At 36.9% G+C, this 12,520-nt stretch overlaps 1 protein-coding gene across 2 annotated transcripts in view; it reads left to right on the forward strand.

Annotated features, from left to right (window-relative positions):
• Positions 1-12,520, forward strand: part of myo3a (myosin IIIA) — a 72,938-nt gene that overhangs the window by 29,899 nt on the left and 30,519 nt on the right. Inside the window, exons 1-7 of one of the 2 annotated variants that reach the window (XM_032552228.1) lie at positions 408-491; positions 2,923-3,068; positions 5,643-5,708; positions 5,805-5,960; positions 9,532-9,628; positions 10,911-11,027; positions 11,740-11,844. In XM_032552228.1, coding sequence (XP_032408119.1) covers positions 3,043-3,068; positions 5,643-5,708; positions 5,805-5,960; positions 9,532-9,628; positions 10,911-11,027; positions 11,740-11,844 — 567 coding nt within the window. In that variant the 5' untranslated portion in view covers positions 408-491; positions 2,923-3,042. Of the gene's footprint in view, positions 1-407; positions 492-2,922; positions 3,069-5,642; positions 5,709-5,804; positions 5,961-9,531; positions 9,629-10,910; positions 11,028-11,739; positions 11,845-12,520 lie in introns of those variants that run through there. The other variant, XM_032552227.1, reaches the window with a different exon arrangement.

Below are 12,520 nucleotides of genomic sequence, written 5' to 3' on the forward strand. Positions count from 1 at the left end.
AAGAGTCTAGGGCTTCAGAAACAGAAGATCCACCTTTAAAGCAAATCTTGAGACTTTTTACTTTAAATATCATTGGACTGAATTCACAGCACCTCTAAACCTCAAAGATAGACGCGACAAATAACCAACCATAACTACAATTAACCCCAAAAATACATCGGAAGAGAAATTTGCAACCTCTGCTGGGTAGAATTAAACTTCCCAGCCACATTTTGTAACCAATGTATTTAAACCAACGTCTGTTTGGAAACTGTTGCCTGAAACTCTCAAATCAAAGGAACATTTTACATACGGTTTGCATGGAGTGCAAACCAGGCATTGGACCACAGGTGGTGTGACGCAAGAAGTCTGGGTCCAAGGATTTTAATTCACTTTGCATGTTTATAGACAAAATCCTGAGAAAGAGTCTTGCTTGTTGCTCCGTCTGACATCAAACAATGCTTTACTGACTGATTTAGGTCTGAAGAAGATTTAACTGATTTAGTTTGAGGGTAAGTTTAATATTTTTGGTCAGATTTTTAATTTTTTTTTACATTTAATACCATTTAAATTTAAATTTCTCTTTGCTAGTTAATGATCTTGGAAATTGACTTTGTTGTTATTTTCTTTAACAAATTCTGGGAGGAAATTTGATAAATTAGTACTTGTGCGTCTCCCTGGTAATATAGCAATGATTTCTTTGCTCATATCATCTGTGGATATAGTTTAATACCCGTTGAGAACAGAGAACACAAATTGTATTGATGTCAGGCATTTTGCAATAATAGCAGTGTGTGTGGGGGTGTGGGGGTGTGTGTGTGTGTCCGCATGCCTCCCACTCAGATGATTCATGCTTTTGACTGGGTACCATGTTACCCCCAGGCCAAATATGATTGACTGGAGGAGTGTGTGGCCCTGCGTGTGTTCACTTCGCTGAGAACATGATGTTAAGTAGTTGCTTTTGAGCAGCATCTGATGTTACTTAGATTAGAAATTATATTTCACTGCAAGACACAGAACTATACAAAAGTTTAAATCATCATATTTTATACATTACTTCCAAAAATCCAAAGTTTCATGTTATATTGTTATCTTTTTATGGAAATGTTTAAATATTTTTTGTAGCAGATCTTTCTACCTCCTGTGAATTTTTTATTTTTATTTAAATATAATCAAAATCTAAACATGTTCTTTTTTTAATGAGAAATGTCGTAACAGTGAAACTGTAACACCTTGCAGGATATTTATAAAAGAATCAGCCACATGCCTTTCTTAAAGGGGCATTAGTGTGAATTTTACAGGTACATTGGGCCATTTTATAGCACAATCACGTTACCCTGAGTTGCTATGAAAATGCTGTACATATCAAAAACAACTTAACTTTGCACTATTGACCTCTTGCAACTACGTCACTTAGTCACACGAGGCGCCATGATGGAAGTCGGAAGTAAGGGACGGGAATATTGATCAGAGTGACTAAGTTTATTTTCCTGAGTTGTTTTGCCAATATAGTCATGACTTCTACTTGTAGTAGTTGAGCTAATTTGTTTGTAGACATAACACTCCTAGTTGGGGCTCATAGCTAAGCTAGCTTAGCTTAGAAACTGACCCATACTTCCTCCCTTCTGACCTGTTGATCAAATTTGCCTAAATTCACACCACATGACATAAACAGCATTTCCCTCAAAGTACTATTAAAGACATACAAAAAACGAGATGCTAACCAGTTTTTCCGTACATGCTAGGCTATCTGACGGTGCAACTTATTTCCATGGTTACTAGCGGTTAGACTCGTACCTTCTCCATAATGCGATATTTGATTGCACCTTAGCAGTCATACTTACTTATAATGTATATAATTGTTAATCTTTTTACTATCCATCGGCATCGTATTTTTCCTCATTAAGTTACACAATAACATGACCAGTTTGGTTTGCATCCTTGTTTTTTAAATACAATCAACAAAATAAAAGCAATGTCAGGCTACCAGCTCTCTGTTTTTTGACGATCTTTACAGGAATGCATGGATTGTTTTGACGTCCATCAGCTGAGTGATTTGTTTATACTGGATTCGAAAGAGCAGGACGTCACTAGCTATATCTGATGCCTTGAAATTGTCCTCTGTCTTTTTTAAGAAGCTCCTGCTCTTTCCGACACTTTAGTATGATATCACAGCAATGTGCTAGGTAATGGACTGGGCTTTGCTGGGGTTGCTAGGTAACACATTGGGCTTTGCTGGGGTTGCTAGGTAACACACTGGGCTTTGCTGGGTTTGCTAGGTAACAGACTGGGCTTTGCTGGGGTTGCTAGGTAACACATTGAGTTTTGCTGGGATTGCTAGGTAATGGACTGGGCTTTGCTGGCGTTGCTAGGTAACTGACTGGGCTTTGCTGGGGTTGCTAGGTAACACATTGAGCTTTGCTGGGGTGTCTCTTTCCGACACTGTAGTATGATATCACAGCAATGTGGGTGATATCATACTATCATACATAACAGACTGGGCTTTGCTGGCGTTGCTAGGTAACACATTGAGTTTTGCTGGGATTGCTAGGTAATGGACTGGCCTTTGCTGGGGTTGCTAGGTAACAGACTGGTCTTTGCTGGTGTTGCTAGGTAACGGTGCACTGCCTGGTGATTGTGACGTAACAATCCGTAGGTTTTTGAAACGGTTCATTTTCCAGACACCACAAAACATTAAGTTATTGCCAAAAAATGAGCGGATGTATTTTTTTCAAGTGCTTGGACTGTTTTTAGAAGGAGTGAAAACCCAAATGAAAGTACAAAAATTGAAGTACAAAATGTGAATTTTGCATTATAATTCCTTTTTAAATACACCAACATAAGTGGCAGGATAAGAAACAGTGCAACAGTGGCTTTAAAAAGGAAGTAGACTCTATTTTACACCTATTTTATACAGTTCTGTCCCCTGCTCTTTCTCTACAGGTTATAGCCTGTGAACAGCAGCTGGACTCGACCTACGACGCTCGCTGTGATGTCTGGTCTCTGGGCATCACAGCTATAGAGCTGGGAGATGGAGATCCTCCTTTGTCTGACCTCCACCCGATGAGAGCCCTTTTTAAAATACCCAGGTAAGCCTCCACTAATAAATATTACCAGCAAGCTGACTGAAAAGTAAGAAAAAGTCAAAAATTTATAGTTTGAATAAAACAAAAGAAAGAAGTGAAATCTAATTCGATTACTAGTGTCCAAAGTGCAGCCTGTGGGGCACAATTCAAGAATAATAGGAATGGACCTTACCACAGGGGCCGCTTTTCATTGGCTAATGCCCATTCTACATGGTAGCGCGGCTACCACGTGCGTGGCCGTCTCACAAACACACTTAGCTTCCCGTTAGCTAAGTACAGCATAATGGCAGTACTGATACAACTTCCACACCTTGAAGCCTGTCTGCTACACAGTCTTACGTTAACTAAACAGATCAATATGCAATGTGTACTGTATCTGACATACAATAAAGATTTTATTTTAGCAGAAAAGGCTTTGGACTAAACTGTTACTCGTGTTAGCCACTCTAGCACCAAGTACAGTGTATCAGACCTAGGCACACTCAAACATTTGCCAACAAACCACAGGAATCACCCACTGATTTCAAAAGTAACCTACAAAACGATGAATGCCCGACTTACCCAGCCTTGCAAGAACAATAGGCATCAGTGATCTTGTCCACAGCTATATTAATGTAGAGGGTGTGTGGATCTGCCGTTTTCCTCATCGAGCGAAAGCATTTTGCTGTGACGTGCACAATGTTGGAGGCATCGCGTGGCTCAAACACCTTGATCTCATCCAAAAAAGATGACATGAACTTGTCAGTTCCTCTGTCCATTGTAGTAGCTGATATATTGTGAAAATCCAGTAGAAATGATGCACTAATCGAGTCAGAAATACACTGCAGAGAATCAGTCGAAGTGGAAGACGCCATGTTTACATTCTGATTCCATTCAGTCACTGGAGGAATGTATTCCTCATTTTTATTTATTCTGAAGGTGAAAATTAATTGTTTATCACCAATGAATTTGGTGTGAGACCTATTGTACATAAGCATTTACCCTCGATGTCACTCTATCTGCTCTGTCTGTCCCTGATCTGACACACACACACACACACACACCCACACACACGCCTCCACACGCACACACACGGTCCCAGTGAAGAAGTGTTTGCCGTGGGGGTCGTTCTCCACCGGAGCCGTCACACGAGCCTCTCTGAATCTGTGCGACTGCTGCAGCCAGAGCTCCAGGCTCATTGTTCGCACTCCTTACCTCCCTTCTTTCACAGCTGCTGGTTTAGTCGGCAGGCAGACTTAGAAAGAGAGACGCTGCGGGCTTTAACTGAACCACTGTCTTATTTTATTTAGATAACACAAGTATAAGATCTCTGAGGTCGGCTTCTCCATACCCATGTTGCAAATCTTAATTATTATCTCTTTCAAACCTTATATTTTACATTTATGTTCAATTTGAAACAAATTTTTTGTAAAAACACTTTTAGAAGAGTTTTTAAAAATCTTTTTTTTTTGCATCCATGTACCTGAATGTGCTAACTGCTAACTATTATTTTCTGCTTTACAAAACCACAACAAAACATTGTTTGTTTATGTTTTATTTTACATCCATCTTGCTTTTGTTCTGACTACATTTCCGTTAAACTTCAATATCCATTTAAAAAGATCATTAATGAGAGGAAATGGTAAACTGCATTGAAGAAAACACTGTTTTGGAGAATCTTCCGCCTGGCCCTACTTTAGCCATGCAGAACAGCACGGCATTCTGGGAGATGTAGGCAGAGGAAAGACTTTATCTGCTCAACCTTGTTGGAATCAATTAACTGACTCACTCTTGGGTTACCTAGCAACTCACTCACTTTCTGGTTACCTAGCAACAACTTGTTGAGTTACTGGCGCAGCAGCAGTTTAAAGTTTTTAAAAAAAATAAAAAACAACGGTGTGGAGTGAAATCTGTGGATAAAACAGAAACGTCACACCAAGATTTTGGTAGTATTTCAGATATTTCAATAATCAATAATTATTTGTATCAACGTTTATTTCGTGATGCGTCTTTCAGACAAATCTGGAGTCATTTCTATATGCCACTCTGTTTGTCTTCTGGATAACAAAACACTCTTTAATAGTCCCTACATTCGCAGAACACAGTCCAGATGCATCTGCCATCTATATTTTCTGTTTTGTGTGATAAACAGGAGATGTATGTCTGCTCACTAGAGCAATTTATTGCTGCTGTTAGTAAAGCCGGCTGCATTAGCACTGTGCCAGAAACCCTCTTGTAAAAAGGTACTTAAAGCAGAAGGAGGAATTATAGTGAGTCATTTGACTGCTGTGGAGTCTTTTTAAGCAGAAGTGCTCGGTCTGTCTATTTAACAAGTTTTTTTTCTCCAGTAGAGGCTTTTATGGAAATCTGCACAGAAAAAAAATTGTTTTTATATAATAAATTAGCCGTATCTCTGCCACCCAAACACTTTTGCTTCTGTTCACCTAAAAAAATAAAAAACAGTCCTTGATGTTCTCAGTGACAAATTGTTTCAGTGTTGAGATTTCTCTCCATCATTCCTCTGGGTTCCTTTGTTCTCCTCCCGCGTTAATCCCATCTTATCTTTCTGCTCATCTTTTCCATTTCTTCCTTCAACAGAAATCCTCCGCCTACTCTCCACCAAACCGAGCTCTGGTCAGATGACTTTAATGACTTTATCTGCAAGTGAGTGTGGCTGAAAGTCTCTCTGCTACGGTTGGGACTGAGATGTTTACGCTGACTGGGAATATGATGCTCTGCCTTTGTTCTCCTGCGTCGCAGATGTCTGATAAAGGACTTTGAGCTGAGGCCCAACGTGTTGGACCTGCTGCAGCATGTGTACATCAAGCAGACCGTCGGCAGGGAGAAAATCCTGCAGAAGCAACTGATTGAACTCATTGACCTCAATCAGCAAATTGGACTGATTGAAAAAACAAGGTATTGTACCCACAAGGAAAATGTACAGAAAAGGATTAGGGCCACCAAAAAATGGTAAAAAAAAATAAAAAAAATTCAGATTTTTCTTTTCTTTTTTGAAGAATTCAAATATTTTCTTCCTCAAAATTCTGAATTTTTACTCAGAATTCAGACTTTCTTTCTCAAATTTGTGAATTTTTACCTGGACACTGTCTTTAATCTCAAAATTCTGACTTTTTTCTTAAAATTCTGAATTTTTACTCAGAATTCAGACTTTCTTTCAAAAATTTCAGAATTTTTACTTTCATACTGAAATTAATCTAAAAATTCTGACATTTTTCTAAGAATTCTGTTTTTCTTTTCCTCAGAATTCTGGATTTTGACCTGTTTCTAAAAATTCTAACTTTTTTCTCAGTATTCTTTGTAAATTTTTGTCAAAAGTCAAATAAATAATCAAACACTCTAAGGTGTTTGTACGCTGGCGTCAAAGGCCCATTGATGATAGAAAAAAGGGAGTAAATTTACATCTTAAAAACTCACAAATTTTGAGATTAGTTTCAGAATTTTTCTAGAAAAAGCAGAGAATTTTCGGAGTTCCGAAAGTCAGAAATTCTGTCGGTGATATTTGACTTTATCCGAGTTTTTCTAGAATATTTCTGACATCTCAAAAGGAGGAGTTTTTTCTTGCAAATTTTTGACTTTTGGAGCTTTTAAAAAAGGTTTTGAAATCTCAGAAAATTAGTAGAAAAAATATCTAAATTTCTGAGTTTGAAAAGTTGAATATTTGGGGGAAAAAACTCAGAAATCTTTGTATTAATCTAAGAAATTTTGTAAAAAAAAAAAAATTTGTGGGAAAATTTTCAACCTTTGGAGTTTAAAAATTTTCAAGCTTTTTCTAGAAAATTGTCTAGAAAAGTGTTTTGGCAGAAATTTACTCTTTTTTTTCTATCTACAATGGCTCTAATCAATCAATCAATCAAATTTGATTTGTATAGCACATTTCAGCAGCAAGGCATTTCAAAGTGCTTTACATCATATCAAACACAGAAACACAATGCAACATAAAATCAACAATCAAAAAATCACCGACAATTATTAAACAATCATAATCAATGCATATGAGAGATAGAAGCTCATTCAAGTCAGTAAAGAAATTTTGCACGTACGTTGGAGTTTTGTATAAAGTTAGTGTCAAAGTTTGTTTGTGGCCTTTAACCTCAATCCAAGATACTCAAAAGAGGTGAAGTGACCCAAGGAAATTTTACTACTATTTACGGTATTCTTAAATACTGAAGCCACGCCTCCTCCTTTTTTATGTTTTCTATTCTCACTTAAGAATTTGCTGTTAGGACTCGCTAATTCAATTAGTACGATTGGTTCATTATTGGTCATTCAACCATGTTTCTATTAGTGGACAGAGTGTTTTTCGTCTCCCCATTGAGGTGATGGAATTGGACCACTGAGAAATAACTTCATTTTTAATTTTCCCATAGTGTTCAGAACAATATTAAAGTCCTTTTTCAGAATCTCAGATTTCTGCTTTGCCAGATCGTTGGCTCCAACATGCACAACTAAAGTCTCAATATCTGGCTGATCAGTGGTTAGAGAGAGAACTTTACGAGTTAAATCAGCTACAGTGTCACCAGGAAAAGAAATCACTCTCGTTTTCATGGGATTGCACACATGACTGATTCCATTTACTGCCTCATCTCCAACAATAAGCACTTTTGGGATACCTTTCGTTTTCCTGGTAGCCGCTTTGTCCTTTGGAGCTTTGGGGGGTGGATGTGTTGGTCTTGCCTCATTGTTGATGTTTGAAGGCGAGGTTTCACTCAAGGCTCAGGCTGGAGTACAGAAAATCTGTTTTTCAGTGGGATTCCCACAGAGTCAGAATGTTTTGAGGCTCGGGCTGGTCGCTCTGTCCTTGGGAGCGGGGTCGGTGGAACCGTGTTAGTTGCAGCTGCTTGTTTGTTTTTCTTTGGTGGAGCAGGTGTTGAGGTTGATGGTGGGTTTCGGCTCAGAGCCGGCCACGCTGATTCATCCAGGTGAGGGGTTCTCCCTGTCAGTCGCCTCATCGGATCTGCAGTGTGAGACTTTTGCTTCGGCTTGGCACCCAGAGCGTTCCAGGGTGAGCTGCTTGATGCGAGGCGTACAACCTCTCCGTTGATTTGAGGAAGAGTTGTCTCATTTCCACAGGTAGCGTTGATTTCAAAGTTCACCTCCAGCAGTTTGATCTTCATTTCTATAGACAGAAGTCGTTGTATAATACTGCTAATGTCCTTGGGGTCGGCCGGAGGCATTTTGTCCTGGTTCAACTTGGAGATGAAGAAAAGTAAGGTAAAAATAAAAGTAAGAAAATCCCCCAGTCCTTAGGTTTGAAGTAATCCAGTTATGATGTCGAAAATGTAAATATAACTATAAAAACTGTCATAAAATAACTCACAGGCAAAGTTATCAGTAAGGACGAGAGAGAGCAGGATAAGCTGTTCCTCCTTCAGCTGCCACAGCAAAAGGAGTCGTATGTCAATCCTATTGTTAGTTTATGTAAATAATGACATAATTGTTTCTTCCTGGTTATAGGATATGCACATCTGCACTTTATCCTGTCCCAAAGTTACTTGGTAAATTTGAGTTTTAAGATTAGATTTAAACAATTTTAAACAATTCTGATTTTGAGAAAAAGTCAGAATTCTCTTTTTTAAGTTTTTTCAGTGGCCCTAATCTTTTTCTGTGTTTTCTTGTGTTCCTGTCCCTGCATCCCACATTTCCACCCTAAAATGCCTCATATTTCCTGTAAACCCTGTGAGAAAGACTAACCTCCCCCTTTATGCCAGTCAGTTTTAAGTGGCGCTCTGCAGCTTAGCCTTTGCAGGCTGCATAATCCAAATTAACCTCCTTTCTGGATGTTTTACAAGCCCTGTCGCCCCCAAACAAACATCACCTCCATCCTGCCGCTGCATCAGTGGAGGTGCAACATGTCGGTCTGTTCCTGTATGATCATGAAATGTTAATCCTGTTTCTTTCATTTAAGCCATCATGGAAAGACAGACAGAAGTACAGACAGTAATGACAGGTAATGGATGTATTTGTGGCCTCCTATAAGCCACAGTAGGAGCTTTATGGTTCAATTAGGTGTGATTGTGTGTTTATAGTAACCAGATCAATTAAGTTTCAGATGTAGATTGTTTATGTAGTCCCTTTTATTGTAGAAATTGAGTCTATTTGCTGTCATTTTTTCTAGTTTTCTAGTCTGTATAAACAGCAAAAACAGATTAGTTTTAAAATATCAATAAAATTCCTTATTAATCTTAAATAATCAGCATTTGAACATGCATTTCCTTAAAAATTTTTTATTTTGTTAGGGTTTTAAGTGAAACACAATAAAGTATAACTTTGAAGGAGAGGAAAATGAAGCTTGATTTTCAATTTTCTCTCTTTCTCAAACTTTGATTTAAACCTTTTGGGGTTTTTTTAAATTATTATCTGATATCCATATATATTTTTACTGATTTCCCAAGTATTCAAGGTAGTATTTTTGAACAATTTTCAGTAAAATTTGAAATATTTGCATTTGATGTGAATTGTATTCTAGGCATGAACGTATTCACACAAAGAAAGGAAGCCACATGAAGACGCAAGCCGACACAGACGAGGTGGACGACCTCGCCACCCTGGAGGTTCTGGACGAGGTGAGAAACAAAACACTGGATTATTCAACTGTACAGAGAATATTTAACAACTTTCATGAAACAGGTGAGACAGTCACTGATCTATTAGACCGACGCAGGTCGTCTCTACACTTCAAAACAGAATTAGGGGCTCTAAAAATGACTTTTTTTCCTCAGAATTTTAACATTTTAATCTCAGAATTCCGACTTTAATCTCAAAATTCTGACTTTAATCCCAAAATTCTGACTTTTGAGACAGAAATGTTTGAATTTTTAAAATCCCCAAATTCTGACTTTACTGTCAGAATTTTGGCTTTAAAATCAAAATTTTGTCTTTAATTTCATAATTCTGACTTTAATCCCAAAATTCTCATTTTAATTTCACAATTCTGACTCCAATCTCAAAATCCTGATTTAAATCTCAAAATTCAGGCCTTAAATTCAGAATTTTAAATTTAACATCAACATTTTGTGTTTAATCTCAAAATTCTTGCTTTTTTCTCAGAGTCCTGGTTGTAATCGAATAAATCTGATTTTAATCCCAAATTTATGGCTTTAATCTCAGAATTTTTCTTTATTCTCAGAATTGTGACTTTAACATCAAAATTCTCCCTTTAATCTCGGAGTTCCGGCTGTAATCTCATAATTCTGTCTTTAATCCCAGATTTCAGGCTGTAATCTCATAATTCTGCTTTTGATCTCAGAAGTATGGATTTAATCCCAGGATAAGGTTCTGCTTCTTCTGGAGTCTTTAATACAGAAAAGTATCTGGGAGGAACCAAAACTTACTTTCTGTAAGAACATGTTGAATTTAAGACATTTTTTAAAATATTGTCCGTTGAAGTCAGAATAATTTTTATCAGTGTCCTAATCCTGTTGCGAATAAACAAACTCAACTCAGATCTGTAAGGCTGCTGTGAAACTACTTTTCTCTCAGAAACTGTAAAATGCAGATTTATATTATATTAACTATTTGTAGTTATGCCAATATTATTGTTTTTTGTTGTTGTTGCTGAGTAATTTATCAAATCTGGTTGCTGCATTGACGTCTCAAATGATGCAATCAGCTTCAGTTGCCAGCGGATATTTTCCTCCATCCATCAAACTCGGAAGCTCAGCTGTTGCAGATGAACCTGGAAGCGTTTCGACATCAGTATTGATCACCACTTCATGAAAATAATACGCTGACACAGCAGCGGCTTTGACTTGCTGGGGATTATGGGAAATATTTTATGCTGACGCCCTGATGAACACTGAGGAAGAAGTTTAATTTTTTCTTTATTTTTGTATTTTTTGGGGTCAGAATACGGTCACAGAGCATCTGCAGAGCCGCTACACCAGAGACCAGATTTACACGTATGTTGGTGACATCCTGATTGCTGTCAATCCTTTCCATGACATGGAGATTTACTCTCCTCAGGTCAGTGGAGAACCATTACATTCATTTTATTTATTCTTTCTAAGCACTTTTTGTTTTTCAAAACTCTTTTAAAATCTCTGCTTTTCCTTTTGTGGTGCCATTCTGACTATTCTTTGCCATAATGTATGCCAGGGGTGTCCATTAGGACATTTGTGGCCCTGGGGCTGAATTTTTTCTGGCCCCCAACTGCAGTTCAGGAATGATACAAATTTTAAATCTTTTTATTTTAAGTCAGGGTAAAATTATTATTACTATAATAGTAATAATTCTTGCAATAAAAAATATTAAATACAACACAAAGAATTAGTTTTTTCAATAAGTAGAACCACGTCTATCCAGAGACTTTTACTGCACCCATATCAGCTTTTTATTTAATTTAATACACTCAGCTAAATATAGCAAACACTTTTTAAAAATCTTGTTTTTACAACTTGGAATAAATTTGTTTATCTGATACTAAGGAAAATTTAAAACTCTGCAAAATCTTACTTAAGTGTTGGATTTATGATAAATAACATCCTGCAAAAAAATAGAAATATCTGGTTACTTTATTTGCTTGAGTTTTTTATTTTTATAAATATAAACTTTTTGGCCCGCATGACAAAAAGTTTGGACAAACCTGATTTACTCATCATATCTAATGTTTACCTTTCACCTCCATGTGAATATCGTGTTTAAATATAAATATATTTTTTACTTTATTTCTTCGTAGCAAACTAAGATGTATATTGGCGCCAAGCGCACAGCAAACCCTCCACACATCTTTGCGGTGGCGGACATTGCCTACCAGTCGATGGTCTCATACAACACTGATCAGGTAAATTAAGTTTTAATAAATTAAAATATCATTACAAAGTCAATTTATTTCAGGATCTTTATCTAATTACAAACAGATGGATGTCTTCCAGACTTTATTTCTGTAAATTATGATGATTTTCCACTTAGTTTTCCACATAATAACATGAGATTTAAGATTAAAATATTACATCAGATCATTAAAAACTGAAATATGGACTATACCTGCTTAAAAGTTATTATTTTCAAAATTACTTTTATTAATCTGAAAAAACAGGCTTCAGGATTTTGTCTGTTTTTGTTTGTTTTTTTTGTCGCTAAATGATTCAGTTCATCAAACTACATTTATTTTCAGACAAATATCAGCTTATTGAATACAAAAAGTAGTTTTCAAAGCGGCGGCTTTACTTTTTCAAGGGAAAAAACAAACAAATCAACCTGGAAATATATGAAAATATAGTTGTTTATCTAGTTTAGTTGTGGTTATTCTGTGCTGAGCCGCGTTTTTAGTGATTTATTTTAACTAGTAATATCAATGCTGCCTGACCTGTAGAATCAAGAAATAAACATGAGGTAGGCTAAAAGGTCCTAAAAAGCAAAGCATCATTCTTTGCCGTTTCTAATGCTTTTTAATGCCAGTGCATAACAGAAATCAGCAAATACTCAAGTCCTCATCTAAAATCGCTTTCAACTGCATG

The sequence above is a fragment of the Xiphophorus hellerii genome, chromosome 21 (assembly GCF_003331165.1).
Source record: "Xiphophorus hellerii strain 12219 chromosome 21, Xiphophorus_hellerii-4.1, whole genome shotgun sequence".
Classification (NCBI taxonomy): Eukaryota; Metazoa; Chordata; class Actinopteri; order Cyprinodontiformes; family Poeciliidae; genus Xiphophorus; species Xiphophorus hellerii.